Genomic DNA, 19,624 nt, shown 5'->3' with positions numbered 1-19,624 from the left:
GGTGATAGACAGGGAGGCCTGCTGCTGCTGCTGCTAAGTCGCTTCAGTCATGTCCGACTCTGTGCGACCCCATAGATGGCAGCCCACCAGGCTCCCCCATCCCTGGGATTCTCTAGGCAAGAATACTGGAGTGGGTTGCCATTTCCTTCTCCAATGCATGAAAGTGAAAAGTCAAAGTGAAGTCGCTCAGTTGTATCTGACTCTTAGCGACCCCGCAGACTACAGCCTACCAGGCTCCTCTGTCCATGGGATTTTCCAGGCAAGAGTACTGGAGTGGGGTACCACTGCCTTCTCCAACAGGGAGGCCTGGCGTGCTGCAGTTCATGGGATCGCAAAGGGTCGGACACGACTGAGCGACTGAACTGAACTGAACTGAAAGACTTTAGGCAAGAACGAAGTTGTAGTGGGGTGATGTATCTTCAGAAACAGTTCACTGTTAAGGAACTGGAGTTTATGTTGATTTTTATTTTTCATTTTTTAGGCTCTTTAGACAAGACATTTCCACTGAGTGATGTGAAGTATTGCAGTTGCCTGTTAAATTTATTCCCCTTCCTCCTTTTTATTCCCTTTCCTCCTTTTTATTCCCCTTCAATGGATTTAGCAGAAATTAAATATTCACTGGGGCTTCCCTGGTGACTCAGCAGTAAAGAATCTACCTGTAGTGCAGGAGATGCAGGAGGTAAGAGTTTGATCCCTGGGTCAGGAAGATCCCCTGGAGGAGGACCTGGCAACCTACTCCCGTATTCTTGTCTGGAGAATCCCATGGAAAGAGGGGCCTGGTGGACTGTAGTCCATGGGGTCACAAAAAGTTGGACACAACTGAAGCAACTGAGCACGCACGCATGCAGACATTCACTGTTCCACCTCAGTAGTTAAATACCTTTTCAGGTCTTGTTTGCTGTTTGTTTGTACTGAGTTAAAATGCACAAATAGTACCTTTCTTTCTTTGAAGTTGATACCTCCTTTAAGGTTACATCATAAGCTGTGAGTAAACTTCTTCAAGAGAGCCATTTGTACCCATTTAGCTTCTATAAAACATGAGCAAGCAGTTAATAAGAACTCAGTAGGATGGCTATAAGGATGATTGAATATAGTTTTAGAATTTTTTATGATGCATGCATTACCTGAAATGGAAGCAAAGAAGACATGTAAGAGTTATTACTTCAATAAGCAATTCTTCAGGAAGACATAACGTACTGGCTGGAGGCCAGTAACCACTGTGGTTATTTCCTTTGGTGACAACCAGAGGGGAGCCTTCAGCTCATTCAGCCCTCATCACAGCTCCCTTCATCACCACCTCCATCTCTGTGCCTGGTGTACCAAACAGAGATCATGGTTGAGTAACTCCTGTGCTGGGCATAAGGACATCGCTCCTTCCAGTGGCACAAGAACAATGCTGACTTAGGCCTTTAGCCAAAAGTAAGTGATAGGATACAGCGCTGAAAGGGACCAACGATCCCTCTATCCAGTTCTTAGCGTGTTACATTAGAGAGAAGAGAGATGACACATGGCCAGTCAGGAGCAGAGCCAAGACTTAACACCTGTCTCTCCTAATTCAGAGTCCAGTATTTTTTACATTCATGAACTAGTTAACGTATTCATCCTTTTATTGAGCACCAACTATACACCCTGCAATCTGCTAGGCAATCAGTGGGGATACAAATAGGAACTAAACCTGGCTCTTGCACCCAAGGAACTCATGATGTAGGATTAGGAGAAGCATATGAAGCAGTAATTGCAGTGTGGTACATCTAGTGCTGTCACAGAGGTCGATATAAGGAGTCATGAGGGCAAAAACAAGGACATCAACTGCTTCTGTTAGGGGGTTAGGTGTCATTGAAGACAGTCAAGAGAGAACAGGGTTTCCTATGCAATATGCAGAGGATGCTGTGTGGTACAGGATTAAGAGAAGAGTGTTGTTTTTCTTTTCTTTTCTTTTTGCTTAGAGGGATAAGAGAAGACTATGCCTATCTGGGAAAGAGTGTGGTTTGCTCCTCTGGAGAGATGCTCCATAAATCAAGTTTGGAAAATTCTGCATACTGTATTCCTGGCTTTGTGACTGTCTGAGCCAGGATAGCTAGACTATCCTGGCTTTGTGTTTTTCATGAACCATGTGTGTGTGTGTGTGTGTGTGTGTGTGTGTGTGTGTGTAGCAGGGAGGTAGAGAGATGCATTAACTACCTGTGAAACATTGTGGGAAAGGACACTTTCAACTTTGCTCTACATCATCACTCATCTGTCTCTTGATTTCCATCCTCCAGGGCACTACCATTGTTCAAGTCCAAAGTCCAGACATTCCTCGACTTGGCGATAACTACCTGAATGCTTTTTCCCATCCAATACTAAATACTACTGTTGTAATTCATATTTTTAAAACTTTTACAAGGTTTACCTTTGAATTACTTGTCTTTCTTGGGTAATGCATTCACCCAATATAAACATTTATAAGTGCAAAAAGATATATTATTGAAAAGTCATCCTTTCATCCTTGTCCTCCAGGCAGTTGGATCCCCTCTCCATTGGCAGCCACTGTTCTTGGTTTCTTGTATATCCTTCCAGAGAGATTTTAGAAGTAGACAAATTAGGATTTTATTTTTCTCCCTTTTATATACATAAGTAGAAACATAGGGTAGCAACCATTCTGTCCTTTCCTTTTGTTCACTAGGCAGTATGTCTTGGAGATCTTTCCATGTCACTTCGTAGAGACCTTTCTCATCTTTTGTTCAGCTGCATTGGAGTCCATCGTGTCAAGGAACCATAGTTTAGTAGGCCAGTCTCTAGTTGATAGAACATTTGTGTTGTTCCCAAACTTTGCTTTTACAAACAATGTCCCAGTGTGTGCAGAGACTTTTATATGTCTGTCACTCACCTGAAAAAGCACTTTTACTCTCATATGCCCAAATGCCTACACAATAGAGTGCTTTATTTTGGCATTCAAGGCTTTCTTCAATTAGGCCCCAAATAACTTTCTATTATTATTAGCGTGTGCCAAAATGAACTTTCTGTTTTAACCCAATGATAGAATTCAAGATGTTTTCAATAATAAAAGGAAACCCTTTTATTTCTCTGTTCTATACTTCTCAAAATGAGCTGTCTTCTTTAGCCCCAGGAATATTTATTGTTTCCTAAATGGGCCTTTGCATTCCTAGTTCTCTAGCCTGGATTCCTACCTCCCTGCTTTGTCTTTGGAAGATGTGACTGTCCTCTTGAATTCCACCTTCTCTGCTGATCTTCAGCCTTTTTTCAGTCCCCAGGAAGGTCGTCTTTCCCCAGAAACCCCAGCTCTTATTGTCGTTTTGCTCTTTGGATGTAGGACAGGTGTGCATACATGTTTGTGTGTCCAGGCTTATAATGTTTCTTTTTACATGTGTATGTGTTCTTTTTTTACCAGCAAGATTGTGAGTATTGAACAGTCTCTTTTAGTATTTTATATACATCTACCCTGCACAATCCCTTCCTCTTTTTGTTTACTCATCTGTTACCCTTAATCATTCAGAAATCTTACCTACTGCTCCAAGCTAACGCCCTCCTAGGTTCCCCTTTGCCCCACGTCGATCCTGGGATGAATGACAGCTGGTCCCCTGGGATGAATGACAGCCTGCATCACTCCTCTGCTCCTCTCACCTCGCCTGGGTTGGTTCTGCTTCTGGTCTTAGCCAGTTGGACCACACTGTAGACTCCACAAATGCCTCACATTACCTGTTTCCCTGGCAACACACATGCCATCTTTTCTAAAACACAGTCCCGTCTCTGTTTTCTAAATCATGATTCCCCAACCTTAGTGAAGTTTTTATGCCACAGACTCTTCTAAATTGTCTCTTCCATGTCTCTAGTCATCTTGAAGTCTAGGAATAATAATAGCTGGCTTTATTGAGAGCTTTTTATGTGCCATATATGATATAGCCACATTATTCCCATGATCCCATTTATTTCTCATAATCTAGAAGATAGGAGCACCACCTGCAATGTATTTACATATTTCACTTCTTTCGGAACAATACATAACATTTATGACTAGTTATTGTCAGGTGTCCTTATTGTCTATATATGAATTTGCCCCTCCCCCCCGACCAGTAGCTGGTACCCTTTATTTCTAGTTTTACTCCAAGCATGCTGATAGGTTCTTTCTCAGGGCATGATTGAGATTGTGCTTTGGGAAAGCTAATTCATTTTAGTCTCTTTCCCCAAAGATTGTAGCTGATAAGATAATTCTGCGCATACATACTCTGCAGAAATGGTTTTCAGATTCGGGTTTTGGATTCTTCATGTTTATGCTGTTTTCCTAAAACCATAGTTGATACTTTTGTGCACTCCTGTCCCCTTCATCAGACTGTAAACTCAGATGCAGGAATTTAGTTGATACCTTTTATTCTTCACATTCTGAATTTCTAATTGCTAGTGATAAATAATAAAATTGTTAATATAAATTTTGCCACATAGAATATTTCAGTTAATTAGTTGAATTAATTAATTTTGTATTAGCTTTTGCTTTACTCTTCTCTTTTCTCTTTTTTTCAGGAGATCATTTGCCAGAAGAATACTGTGAGTATTTTACTTCCATAAACATTTTTATCTTTTCTTTTTTATCAGCTAATTGCTGGTATATTTTCTATTTCTACAAATTATTAATTTCTGTCTCTTCCTTTTAAAATTCCTGACATATCAGTATAAATATGGCTATTTTACTTAAGTATCCCTTTATAGTGAAACTTTATTTATACTAGTGGGAGATGACACTGATGCCTGTTTTTTTCTATATATAATTATATTTAGAACAAAACTATATAGTATATTCAATTTTATATAATTATGAGTGTTACTAAAGCAGCATATATATATATAAATGTACTGATACACACACATATGTATGTGTGTGTGCATATCTATATATACAGGTATAGAGATATCTCTATAAGTTTACTGTGTATCTATATGTATACTATATATATAAATTATAAATGTGTCAATACATATACATACATATATATGCATATATACACATATGGAAATATGTCTACGTATCTCTGTCATTTTTACATTGAGATTGACTTAAGTTCCTAAGTCTTATAGACCACACTTGAAGACCTTTGAAAGCACACTACAAAGTTCTTACCCTCCACAGAGAATTAAAAATTAAAGAGTGATAAAGGTGAATTTAAGAAATTTTAAATGCATGAAGAATAATTATATTTTGGAATTAGCATGGTTATGTCAATGGTCGTGTTTTCATTTTGGAAAGTGAGCCAGTATTTAAAACCTTAATGTATTTCTGAAACATAGAGGGGAAGTAACATACTGTGTTAAAATCTGCACATGATTCCATCTATGATGATAAGATTAAAAGTAAAATGGGTAAATTTCTCTTAGATCAGAAATTGAAGAAATTAAGATTTAAGAAATTTAAGAGTTCAGGTCAGGGACTCATTGCAGCATGAGTAATGTTCCCACAATAAACTTATCCTTCACATCTCAACAGGAAAAGAACAAGATCCGCTTCATGCATCAATTCAATGTAACAGATTTTATGAAGCAAATATTGATGGAACATGAACTGTGTGCTAGGTTTTGGGTTTGGTGCTGCAAGAGACTCACTCTGGAGGCTGAAAGTGGAGACAACTCATTCATAATTGTCCCAGGAGACAACTGAGACAACGCTCAAAAGAGTGTTGCTGGGGGGGATGGTCAAGCAAATAAGCAAACAAACAAATTAGAAATTAACGTAAGGCGATATCTCAAAGAGTGGGTAGCCCATCCCTCAAGTGGTCATGGGAGGTTTTTCTGAGGAGGTAGCGTTTACTTGAATGGCAGAGAAGAACTGATCATGCCGTGATAGTTTGGACATGTAGGGAAGCAGGTTTGTAAGCTGACCCAATATTACACATTATGAACAAGTCATCCATTGACTCAGGTACGCTGCTGTGTTTCCAGTGCTAAGTCCCTTTCAAGTTGAGTATTTTGGGCATGTATTTCAATATATTTGGCGGCTGAGGGCATATCTTTCCAGAAGCTTAATTCATGCTCCACATATACTTATGTTCACCTTTATGTAACTTTTAAAAATTAAAAAACAGAGTTGGCATTTTTATTTTTAAAACAAAAGCAGTAGAGATAATAAGAATTCTAGATTTTGAGCTGTGTGTTTCTATAACCATGAAAACAAGTATGGGCTGAAGAGACCAGTCTTATTATTTTATGACCATGCCTCATTGTTTTGAAATTTAAGGAAATTTCTTCCTTCAAGAAGCAGGTTTAATTGTTTTAGAATTAGTATCTTATTAATAAAATACAATTGTTGCACCTAAAGTGTCTGTTCTTTTTTTTTTTTTTTTAAATTTTAGTTTTTTATTTTTTAAATTTTAAAATCTTTAATTCTTACATGCATTCCCAAACATGAACCCCCCTCCCACCTCCCTCCCCATAACAACTTTCTGGGTCATCCCCACGCACCAGCCCCAAGCATGCTGCATCCTGCGTCAGACATAGACTGGTGATTCAATTCACATGATAGTATACATGTTAGAATGTCATTCTCCCAAATCATCCCACCCTCTCCCTCTCCCTCTGAGTCCAAAAGTCCGTTATACACATCTGTGTCTCTTTCCCTGTCTTGCATACAAGGTCGTCATTGCCATCTTCCTAAATTCCATATATATGTGTTAGTATACTGTATTGGTGTTTTTCTTTCTGGCTTACTTCACTCTGTATAATCGGCTCCAGTTTCATCCATCTCATCAGAACTGATTCAAATGAATTCTTTTTAACGGCTGAGTAATACTCCATTGTGTATATGTACCACAGCTTTCTTATCCATTCATCTGCTGATGGACATCTAGGTTGTTTCCATGTCCTGGCTATTATAAACAGTGCTGCAATGAACATTGGGGTACATGTGTCTCTTTCAATTCTGGTTTCCTCGGTGTGTATGCCCAGCAGTGGGATTGCTGGGTCATAAGGTAGTTCTATTTGCAATTTTTTAAGGAATCTCCACACCGTTCTCCATAGTGGCTGTACTAGTTTGCATTCCCACCAACAGTGTAGGAGGGTTCCCTTTTCTCCACACCCTCTCCAGCATTTATTGCTTGCAGATTTTTGGATCGCAGCCATTCTGACTGGTGTGAAGTGGTACCTCATTGTGGTTTTGATTTGCATTTCTCTAATAATGAGTGATGTTGAGCATCTTTTCATGTGTTTGTTAGCCATCCGTATGTCTTCTTTGGAGAAATGTCTATTTAGTTCTTTGGCCCATTTTTTGATTGGGTCGTTTATTTTTCTGGAATTGAGCTGCATAAGTTGCTTGTATATTTTTGAGATTAGTTGTTTGTCAGTTGCTTCATTTGCTATTATTTTCTCCCATTCAGAAGGCTGTCTTTTCACCTTGCTTATAGTTTCCTTTGTTGTGCAGAAGCTTTTAATTTTAATTAGATCCCATTTGTTTATTTTTGCTTTTATTTCCAGAATTCTGGGAGGTGGATCATAGAGGATCCTGCTGTGATTTATGTCTGAGAGTGTTTTGCCTATGTTCTCCTCTAGGAGTTTTATAGTTTCTGATCTTACATTTAGATCTTTAATCCATTTTGAGTTTATTTTTGTGTGCGGTGTTAGAAAGTGATCTAGTTTCATTCTTTTACAAGTGGTTGACCAGTTTTCCCAGCACCACTTGTTAAACAGATTGTCTTTACTCCATTGTATATTCTTGCCTCCTTTGTCAAAGATAAGGTGTCCATATGTGTGTGGATTTATCTCTGGGCTTTCTATTTTGTTCCATTGATCTATATGTCTGTCTTTGTGCCAGTACCATACTGTCTTGATGACTGTGGCTTTGTAGTAGAGCCTGAAGTGTCTGTTCTTAATCACAGTCTTTTTTATTTGCTTTGGATTATTAGGTATTTCAAACTCAGGATTGGCAGCAATGTGTAAATAGAAATTGCCGTAATGGTATTTCTAAGCTTTATGTGAGCCAACTTGGGAAATAAATGTTCCCGTATTATTAGTGTTCATCATTTTGAAAAGGTGATTTTTTTCAATAGCTGGTATCCTTTTTTAAAAACACACCATCCACAGCCACTCCCCACATTCTTTCTCCCCACTGCAGGCTTGCTGTGTTGGCTCTTAGCTCAGGCCCAGAAGTGCCTCCTGCTGCTTACTTTCCCCCATTTTTTTTTTTGATCACCAACAATGGGACATTGAAAAACAGTACTGCCTTAGAGAAGAGGTTCCAAAAAGTACATTGAGACCAGGAACTTGGCAAAGCCTCAGCATGCTGAATACCTTCAAGGATTCTGAAACCTCATCCCATGGGGTTTGAAGATAGTTGGAATCTGATTTTCTCTGCTATCTTCATGACTCTCATCTTTCTCTCTTTACCTACCTACTACTCAGTACACACCCAGACATCTGATACTCCTCCTCTCTCAGAATGTTTTATATAGATGTTATTTCTCAATGCCCAGTCTTTCAGTAATAATGTATTCTAGTTCTTATATTATACACAAATACACATGATATTAAGGCTTCTGAAGGTACAGAACTTTATACAGCAGTAGAGGAATAATATTCCAAAATTCCAGTAATGCTCTTTGGTTTATTGGCTTCTCACCTGTTTGTCCTTACCTTGTGACTTAGAAGATTTGGAGCCTTCTCTTTGGTAGTTTTGAGTCAAAATGATTTTCAAAAATAGGAGTATTTGATTCTCAACTCACTCAAAAGTTTAAGCTCTAGAAGATTTGAAAAGCCATCTCTTGATATGCTTGCCTTTCTTTTCTGCTTAGACAGTGGCTTGGGTAAAAGGATTAGTTTGGTGAACCTGCTGTGGGATCTTGGTAACATTTTAGAAGCAGGGTATGTTTATTTTTCATCTTCCTGACTAGTCTTCCAATTACTGTTCCATGAAGGAGAACTTGTGAAAGGAACACCTTAATGTGCTTGATTTAAAAATCAAATTGCAACCTTTGGAGGTTCTTCTCATACTTTAACTAGAAGTCCAGTCCAGTTTCTGCTTCATTACCTGAGATGCAAGTGCCTCAGAGAATAACATGTTCATAAATAATCAAGGGGGGCTGTAAGGACATTTGGTACTTCTTGGCTGTTTGCTACGAGGCAGTTAGTTGGCTCATGCAGGGGTCCGTGGAGGATGACCTGAAGCAAAGAGTTGGTGTGCCAGCAAGTCAAGGACACTCGGGAGGGTGCTCAGCCTCCTGGCCATAATGGCAGGCCCTCTGGAAAAGGAGTCCATGGACTGGCGTCCTAGTGTGACCTTGCCAAGCCTTACCTGAATCCTTGCCTGTAAAATGGAGATGAGACAAGATCTCTTCCATCAGTGGACTGTTGTAAACATATGACCATTCATTCCTTGGCACCTGCATGTAATGAATAAATGTTTACTCTCATTCATTTAGTTCAAAGGATAAGAGAAGCAATGCATTGTTCTCCATTCTGCTGACACGGAACATATAACTTAGGCTCCTGGACTCCCTAGAAGAGTGATAAGTAGAGTTTTCTCCCCATCTCATTCTAGTTTTCAGCCCTCTGCTTTTTTTCTTTCTCTCTGGCTTTTTCTCTTAGAAGTGAAGTGAAGTCGTTCAGTCGTGTCTAACTCTTTGTGACCCCATGGACTGTAGCCTACCACGCTCCTCTGTCCATGGGACTTTCCAAGCAAGAATACTGGAGTGGGTTGCCATTTCTCTTAGAGGTCTCTCTCATTTCCTCAGATTCAGCCATACGAAATAATTTCCAGGTCTGCATTTTGGCTTGGAACTCTTGGATGTTATCACTTGAGAAGTCCTGTTCCCCTTAAATCCCAACCTTTCAAAAGTGTGCATGTCACCCTACTCACCAAATCAGATCTCACCCTCTTGAAGTTCATCTCATATTTTAACTAGAAGTCAGGCCCTGTTTGTGATTCAATACCTAATATATAACAAATGCCCCCAAATGTAATTTGTTCATAAATATTAAAAATTAAGTCTAGTTCTGCTTCTGAATTCTTGATTTTTGTTAAGGATTCCATTCTCCTTTAAGGAACCCCATTTACCACTATGGAGTGGCCTTCAATGCCTCCTTCCTCTGTTTCAATATCTGCAACCAGTTGGCTGATCTCAATGATTCTTTCTTCTTAACGTCAAGTTCAGGCATCCACTTTTGTGATCTGGTCTTGCTTTGTAGCTTCCCACCTTGTTTCCTTAAATCTCATTTCTTTCTCTTTCAGTGCATTCTGTTTTCTGCCTGGACTGTCAAAAGACACAGGTTTAGTTATGTTTTCTTTCCTGCTCTGAATCCTTCCAGATTTCCCACTGCCCTGAGATTGAACAGAGATTGAAATCCTTAACTTTGTATTCCCTTCCCTTCCCTGAGCCCTAAGCGCCAGTCAGGCTTGCTTCCTCAGGGGCATCCAGTCCAATGTCTCCTTTATTCCTCCCAGCTCCACTTGTGTTTGCACTAGTGCACCCTCACTTGGCACCATCAGGAGCAGATAGAAGGTCATGCTGAGTGAGTGGAGAGTGGTCCAGGCTGAGGCTAGAGAGAGAGGCAGGGTTTGCATCGTTAAGCCTTTGTAGGTGACAGTGATCTATTTTATCTTCATCTCAGGAGCAAGGGAGGGGCCTTGAGCAGCTGAGAGAAGTCATCTGATATATATTATTGAAAGAGCCCTTTGACAGCTGAGTAAAAAACAGATTGATAGGCAAGAGGAGAAGCAGGGAGCCCAGGTAAAAGCCAGTTACAATGGCTCAGGCCAGGATATTGGGGGCATGGTCTCCAGTGCTAGCAGAGAAGATGGAGTGAAGTGAACAAATAGATATATTTTGGAGGTGGAATAGACAGGACGTTGGTAGTTTGTGGAAGGTGGAGGAAATGGAAGCATCAGGGATAACTTCAGGGTCTCTTGTTCAGCTGCAAGGCTGTGTCCAACTCTTTTCAACCTCATGGACTGCAGCACGCCAGGCTTCCCTGTCCTTCACTATCTCCCAGAGTTTGCTCAAACTCATCTCCATTGAGTCAATGATACCATCCAATCATCTCATCCTCTGTCACCCCCTTCTCCTCCTGCCGTCAGTCTTTCCCAGAATCAGGGTCTTTTCCAATGAGCTGGCTCTTCACATCAGGTGGCCAAAGGATAGGAGCTTCAGCTTCAGTCCTTCCAATGAATATTCAGGGTTGATATGCTTTAGGATTGACTAGTTTGATCTCCTTCCTGTCCATGGGACGCTTGAGTCTTCTCTCGCACCACAGTTTGAAAGCATAAATTCTTTGGCGCTCAGCCTTCTTTTATAGTCCAACTCTCACACTGGTACATGACTACAGGAAAAACCATAGCTTTGACTATAGGGACCTTTGTTGGCCAAGTGACATCTCTGCTGTTTAATATGTAGGGTCTCTAGATTTAGTAACTGAGATGTTAATAAAGCCATGACTGCGATTGAGCAGCCTGGAGGGGATCAGCTTTTTCTGGCATCACTCACACTTTGCTGTTACGTGGGCAGCCCTGAAATGTTAACTCTTATCATTTCCACGTATTTATGCTGTGTCTCTGACAAGTTTTCTGAAGGCTGAGGGCTGTGTTTTAAACTACCTTGCTTCACCTACAGCATATATCATAGTGCTGTGGCCAAGAGAATGGTGAATAAATATTCAAGGGATTGCTAGAAACTGTGCCATGCCATATGTTTTTTATCATGTGTAAGTCTGAATTACTTAAAGTAAGCAATTAAAGAAATTGGAGGAAATTTTCATAGGTCATGAATAGGAAATGGGATTATTATTTAAAAGTCAGATTTAGAGTGACGTTAGTGTGGGGTCGGCAGGTCAGCTTACCACCTCCTGGTGCTTCCTCTTTCTGCAGATGTGCACTGGGAACTACACATTTATTCCTTACATGATAACGCCGCATAACAAGGTCTACTGCTGTGACAGCAGCTTCATGAAGGGCTTGACTGAGCTCATGCAGCCGAACTTTGAGCTGCTTCTGGGACCCATCTGCTTACCTCTTGTGGATCGTTTCATTCAGCTCTTGAAGGTGGCACAAGCAAGTTCCAGGTAAAGTTTAATAATGCCGTTTGGTAGTGATAGTGAAGTGTTCGTGTACTTAATTTATGTAAGTCGCCTACATTCGAAACTGCAAGTTGTGAACTTTCAAAGATGTGAGCGTGTGTCTGTATGTCCAGTTGCATAAGTTGGTTTACATACGTGGCGTACATTGTCGCTTGCAGCTTACTCTCCGTTTCTTCTTGCTGACAGTCCTTCAGCTCTGCTATCTCCCACCTCTCTCTCTCCTCCAGTCAGTAACTCTTCTTACCTCTTTACTTGATGCCAGTCTCTGCATGCCAGCTCTTGTACTATACTAATGTACTGTACTATAGGTTAAAAATGATTTCTTATTTTTGTGTTTATTTTGTACATATTATTTGTGTGAAAAGTATCATAAATCTATTAAGTACAGTACTATACAACCGATTGTGTTAGTTGGATACCTAGGCTAACTTTGTTGGACTTAACGAACAAATTGAACTTACAAACACGCTCTTGGAACAGAACTCATTCGTATGTAGGGGACTTGCTGTATTTGTGCACCTTATCAGATGTTTCTTACATATAATACTCAGGCAAGAACCAGGAAAAAATATATATAATGTCCTTTAAGTGGATAAAATAGTTGCATCTCAGTCTACCTTTTGAATTTTGTCCACTTTATTCAGAGGAGAACAACTTGAAATTAGAAAAAAGAAAGACTGCTAACTGTGTTATAGTAATGGTAGAGCTAAAAATATATTTCATGTAAGTATAGAAGCATTATCTGAATAAATGTCCAGGGACTTTTAGCGTAAGGACAAGAACTCTCTAAAAATTGTTGAAAGCACTATTATATTTTAGTTAAGAGCAGTCATTTATGCTGATAAATGATGATGCTGGATCAGAAGGTACATGTTTTATTATGTTCAAACTGTGGGCACACTTATTTATTTAGAACAATTTCTGCTCAAGACAGTAAAATGAAAAATGAAGTTTTAGCATTTTAACTGGACTACTGCAGGGTCTTGGACAACTCATTAACATGGAATATCTTTACCTTTGATTCTTCCTGGAGCAAGGCAGAGTGTAAAATATTTGGATGCCCCAATTTCTTAATGATACTAGCTAGATTAGGTGTTCATTCTGACATCTTAATGATCTGAAAGGTACGAATGCTGCAGGTGTCATTCATTTCCTTATAAGGTCATTGCTTTTCATTGAAATACTTGCTAGTATCGACTCTTAAAAATGTGTGTTTTTCCACCAGCCAGTATTTCCGGGAGTCTATACTCAATGATATCAGGAAAGCTCGTAACTTATATACTGGCAAAGAACTGGCAGCTGAATTGGCAAGAATTCGACAGCGAGTGGATAATATTGAAGTCTTGACAGCAGATATTGTCATAAATCTGTTACTTTCATATAGAGATATCCAGGTGAGAAGATGCTCAAAATCAAGTCTTGGTTATGTATCATGTTGGAGGAATAAGGGAGTGTTAATATCCAGTTCGAGTTAGCTAATAAGTCACTCATGTTACTACATGTAATTTTTTATTGACTCTCCTAAGCTTTCCATCCAGAGATCTTATGATAAATGAAACAGACTCATATAAGTTAACCATCAGTGATTATGAAAGACTTGTACGGTAAAGGGCTGCCTTTTTCCTCCAAAAGAACAAAAAGAAAAATTTGCATGCATGGCTAATCCACAGACAGCTGTTCTGCTCTGCTAGCCTCAGGCACACCTGCCTGTCAGTAAGTGAAATCTTTGTTTTCGCAAAGAACAGACATTTTTAGAGCTTTCCAGATATGTCTCTTATTCCTGGAATTGTGTTGCTTGGAATTGATAGTGCTGGATCTAACTAGCCAGAAGCGAGAAATGTGCAATTGATTAATTATAAAAGTAGCTTTAAAAATAAGTAATGTAAAACACAGATATGCCATATTATTTTATTGGGGTGTCTTAAAATTTTTAAATTACGCTAAGAAGAATCATGGGGCTAGTGGTAGAGAACCCACCTGCCAGTGCAGGAGACATAAGAGACGTGGGTTCAATCCTCTGGTCGGAAAGATCCCCTGGAGGAGGAAATGGCAACTCACTCCAGGATTCTTGCCTGGAGAATCCCATTGACAGAGGAGCCTGGTGGTCTATAGTCCATGACTGAAGCAGCTTAATACAACACACACAAGAAGAATGAAATCTCTGAGTTGAGGATTTCCTGTTGGATTTTTACAGTAAAATTTAAGTGGCTTGTGGTTTCTTATTCTCACCCATTCAGGCTTGAGTAAAGCTTCATGTGAATAACAGAGATTCACATACATGGAGACGTGTGGCACTTAAGATCCCATGACTGGAGAGCCTTCTTATGTTGAAACCAAATATTTTTGTTACTTATAATAAAAGTTCTATCAGTTGCTCCATGTTCTTGATATCTTGGAAGTTATCTCCCTGAAAGTAATTGACAACGCCCTGCATACCGGGAATCTAGCTCCAGGGAGAAGTAAACCACCTGTACTGAGAAAATGTAGTATTAACCATGCTAGAGAGTTTATTGTTTTGTAGGTCAGAGATGGCAATTCAGTATTTCCAGTGTTTTATCTATATAATCTAAAACCCTTATTCAGGCAAGCAAATGAACAAACAGTTTCTTCTTGGTTCTAGATTCTTTAAGGTATTTCATGGGTTCTAGTTCCTTTTTAATACTCTCCTTAGTTTCAGGCATCTGGTTGTTCAAAGGCATTTCATTGTCAGGACTTTCTCCCAAAGATTTAATTCTGTGTTATTCTTCTCCTGTTTGAAAGGACTATGATTCTATTGTGAAGCTGGTAGAGACTTTAGAAAAGCTTCCAACGTTTGATTTGGCCTCCCATCACCATGTGAAGTTTCATTATGCATTTGCACTGAATAGGTAAGAAGAAAAATACACCCCCCCCCCACAATGTGCCTAACGTATTACTTTTTAACCTGCATGTTCTTTCCATGATATGTTTTTCATGTAGCCTTGCAACCACTCCTATTATAATGTGTTGTTAATATTTCTACTTCAACCATATAAAATATAGGAAGCATGCATTCTGATTTTGTCTCACTTTTCATGAGTAAAAGAAGTACCCTCAATGTTTATATATCTGAATTCTTAAAATTCTTTTGCTTCTCTGTCAAAGTTTGTATTTTCTATTTATATATATTTTGGGGATTTTTAAAATTACATGGATGTGATATTGTCTTTAAATAGATTGAACGCCAAGTGGTTATTTACACAAGAACTAAGTAGAGTAGGGATAGTTATATCTAGGGGAACATATTCCTAATCAGAAAAGATGTTCACTGAGATTGTTCTGAATATACCTGATTACTAATATAATCAAAACTCTGTGGACCACATTTTAGGTCATGTGTCCGTGAATTTTCTAGGATCAGGACTAACAGTGCTGCTTCCAGTCCTGCCTCTGTGCTTTCCGTCAGCGTCATGACTGACACCCACCTCCATGCCACTTTCTACCCAGAGTCGCCGTGGAAGACCATCCCTACTCTGGCCATAGAGAGGCCCAAAGCACTAAACTGTCCAGAACTTAGTTTTGCTGTTCTCTTCTATGGTAGAGAGTTGGATATGTATGTAATTACTACAGTTGAAGAGAATGATACAAAGAGAAAGAGAGGGGAGCCTCACATCTATTTTTCATTTGCCATGAAGTCTTAATTATTTTACCGATGAGGAAACTAAAGTGCTTGAGTAACTTTTCTTGCTCAGTCCCAGAGCAAGCCGATACTGGTACTTGTGTTCTCCCTCACTTAGTTCCCCTGCCTTTGTTTCCAAGGAAAAGTCAGCAGGCTCTTCAACCGGATATTGTGTCTTTCCTTTATTCATCTGCCCAAGCTCTACAACGTGCTACCTTTACCAATATGATAATGAAAGTCAATTTTATCTCCCCATTTATTAAACATTTTTTCTTTAGATTTGGCAGAAAGAGATGAAAGCTCCAGAGATTATCTGTTCCAACTGGTTTTCAAATAAATCCTTTTCGAAAGATGGAATTAGATATATTTTGAAATAAAAAATGAAAGTCCATAAGAGCCTCTTATATTTTCTTTTATCTATATTTTGTCTCTGTCTTTCCTAAAATAGAATAGAATGAAATGATAAATGTATTTGTATGGAGCATTATTCTAAACTGAAGGCATTTAGTACAGAATGTAAAAAAGAATTTCATGGACAGAAAGATTTAAAATAGTAATTGAGAATAGAAATAACTCTTATGTAACAGTTTTATTGAAATATAATTCATATATCATACAATTGTATTTAAAATGTATGATTCAATGGATTTTAATGTATTAACAGGGTTGTGTGACCATCAGTACCATGAGTTTTAAAGTATTTATATTAGCTTTCCCAAAACCACCCACACCCTGCCTGCTCCAATGGGGGCAGGACACGCTCCCATTCCTCCCAAATCTAGACCTAGGCAACCACAGATCTCTTTCTGTCTCCATAGATTTGCCTATTATGGATATTTCATACAATGAGATTGTACAATATATAGTCTTTTTATGACTGGCTTCTTTCACTTAGCATAAATGTTTTCAAGTTTCAATAAATTACTCTTAAGAGAGTTTTTATCTTTGAGAACAGTCTGCACATACTCACCAGTTTTAAAATGAGCTATATAAAGCAGCTTCCTTAGGTGATTGATTGCTCAACTCAGGTTGGTTTATTGGTATTGTCTATGAATTAGTTTGCTCAGTGTTTTGGAGCAAAAGCCACTGAAACCTATAGCATCAGGGTTTTGCCCCTGTTTGGATTCCTGACTCTGCCCCATTCACAACCACAGGCTGCATTCTTAATCTCACTCTGTCAACTTGAACCCACACAGAGTCTGCAGGGAAACGGGAATGACTGTGGATGGATAAGCATAAATCATCACATCAGCAGAAAACCAACTCAAAATAAATCCTTTTTAGATGATTAGACATGCAGTAGAATGAAAAAGGGTTGCAGAAGACTTTCAAAATATAATTGTTATTTTTATCCTGCCAAACTTATTAATGTACGTTAGTGTATTAAACAGACATTTTAAAAAGATGATTGGCCTAAACTGCTTCTGGAGTCTGTACAGAAAGAGTGATGTTCCCTTTCTCTACCTTAGGAGAAACCTCCCTGGAGATAGAGCAAAAGCTCTTGACATTATGATTCCCCTGGTGCAAAATGAAGAGCAGGTTGCTTCAGATATGTATTGCCTTGTTGGTAGAATCTACAAAGATATGTTTTTGGACTCTAATTTCATGGACACTGAAAGTAGAGACCATGGAGCCTCTTGGTAAGTGTACAGGATAAGATATTTGGTAAGTCCATGACACAAAAAAATCATTTGTAAATGACTATTAAATTATTGTTTTCACTCTTTGATTGTATATTAAGAAATAAATCTTAGAATTTATAGCTTTAGTAAATAATTTTGATGAAATTCATTTAATAAGGCAGAGTAGATTGGGATAAATTGGATAAAAAGATAATGGTTTTAAAAAATAGAATTTTTAAAAGATGTAAGTATAATACAATAAAAATATAATTGGGGAAATTCATAAAACTTTATAGAAAGACATGAAATAAAACCTGAATGAATGGAAAAATAAACCAAGTATGTGGATGAGAAGACTTGATAAATCAAGATGACTTGATTTAAATGTTAATTCTCTACAGCAGGACTTTCCATGAAATTCAACAAATTGATTCTACAATTTATTTGAAAAAATAAAGAGTCTAGAATGGGTAAAGCTATTTTGGAGAATGAGGCGGAGGGACTTGCTCTCCCAGATAAGGCATACTGTAGCAGTGTAACAATTCAGGTATTACAGTATTAGTGTAAGTGAAGTGAAGTGGAGTGAAAGCCGCTCAGTCATCTCCAACTCTTTGTGACCCCATGGACTATACAGTCCATGAAATTCTCCAGGCCAGAATACTGAAGTGCGTAGCCTTTCCCATCTCCAGGGGATCTTCCCAACCCAGATATCGAACCCGGGTCTCTCGCATTGCAGGCGGATTCTTTACCAGCTAAGCCACCAGGGAAGCCCAGTATGAGTGCAAGCATAGACCAATTGGGAGATTGGGATTGACATAAATACAGTACCGTCTGTAAAATAGATAACTCTGGAGGAGGACATGGCAACTCACCCCAGTATTCTTGCCTGGAGAATCCCCGTGGACAGAGGAGCCAGTTCATGCAGTCACAAAGAGCTGGACACGACTGAGTGACTAAGCACACAGGACAGTGGGAACCTGCTGTGTAGCACAAGGAACTCAGCTTGGTCCTCTATGGTGACCGAGATGGGTGGAATGGCCGTGGAGAATGGAAAGAGTTCCAAGAAGGAGGGGATATGGGTATACATATAGCTGATTCACTTTGTTGTACAGCAGAAACTAACAACAACATTTTGCATTAATTATACTCCAATAAGCTGAAACAGTTAATGAAAATAAAACACTAAAACTGAAGACAGAGCCTGAAAGAAACAAACTAAAAACAGAGCCTGATATATATCATTTTGTATGCGTATGACTGGCTTCCCTGGCGGCTCAGCTGCATATGACTAGATTTATGGTATGATATGCTTCATGAGGGCAGGAGACCAGATTTCATCCCTGGGCTGGGAAGATCCCCTAGAGAAGGGAATGTCTACCCACACCAGAATTTTTGCCTGGAGAATTCCATAAACAGGGGAGGCTGGCAGGCTACAGTCCATGGGGTTGCAAGAGTTGGACGCAACTGAGCAACTTAGGGCTATGCTTCATGAGCCAGAGTGGAAAGAATGGACTCTTTAGGAATGATACTGGAAAAATTTGTTTACCTGCCTGTAAAAATAAAAATGAATCCCTAGTTTAACCCACACACACAAAAATAAAATCCAAGTAAATTAAAGATCAAAACATTTTATTTGGAAAAAATTTTATAATAAAATATACAAAATGGATTTATGACTTGGAAAAGGAAAAATTATCTTAAAAGAAGGCTTAAAAATACCATAAACCAAAATACCATAAACCATACCATATTGGGGAAACTAGAGCCCATTAAAATTTGCATGTGCTCATCAACTCTTTCGGAAAGAGTAGCTCCTATGGCACTGATGTTCCTGCCAATAACAGTTATAAACATTGGGAAGACACTTCTAAAAACGTTTGAAAGCACCAAAGAGTGACTAAAGATAGTCAGAAACTAGAGAGCTTTTGATTCTTAGATGAGGAGTACTGCATTAGATAAGATCCACATGTATATGCTTTTTCCTTTAGGGGAGCTCTCAAATCTGCAGGCTTAGGGAAGATACAACTCAAGAAGAAAACCCAGTCTTACTGGGGGAAGGAGTTAGTTTGAGGCTTCCAGTTCAGTTCAGTTGTTCAGTCATGTCTGACTCTTTGTGACCCCAAGGACTGCAGCACGCCAGGCCTCCCTATACATCACCAACTCCCAAAGTTTACTCAAACTCATGTCCATTGAGTCGGTGATGCCATCCAACCATCTCATCCTCTGTCCATCCCCTTCTTCTCCCACCTTCAGTCTTTCCCAGCATCAGAGTCTTTTCAAATGAGTCAGTTCTTTACATCAGGTGGCCAAAGTATTGGAG

The 19,624-nt window shown here is 39.1% G+C and overlaps 1 protein-coding gene across 1 annotated transcript in view; it reads left to right on the top strand.

The window, feature by feature from the left end:
- The window catches only part of MAP3K5 (mitogen-activated protein kinase kinase kinase 5), a 231,163-nt gene that overhangs the window by 81,917 nt on the left and 129,622 nt on the right, over nt 1-19,624 (top strand). Inside the window, exons 3-7 of the mRNA XM_069598470.1 lie at nt 4,519-4,542; nt 11,837-12,030; nt 13,271-13,439; nt 14,806-14,912; nt 17,152-17,322. Of these exons, the coding sequence (XP_069454571.1) occupies nt 4,519-4,542; nt 11,837-12,030; nt 13,271-13,439; nt 14,806-14,912; nt 17,152-17,322 (665 nt within the window). The remainder of the gene's footprint in view (nt 1-4,518; nt 4,543-11,836; nt 12,031-13,270; nt 13,440-14,805; nt 14,913-17,151; nt 17,323-19,624) is intronic.

This window comes from Ovis canadensis, chromosome 8 (genome assembly GCF_042477335.2).
Source record: "Ovis canadensis isolate MfBH-ARS-UI-01 breed Bighorn chromosome 8, ARS-UI_OviCan_v2, whole genome shotgun sequence".
NCBI lineage: Eukaryota > Metazoa > Chordata > Mammalia > Artiodactyla > Bovidae > Ovis > Ovis canadensis.
This window is presented reverse-complemented; position numbering and strand designations above follow the sequence as displayed.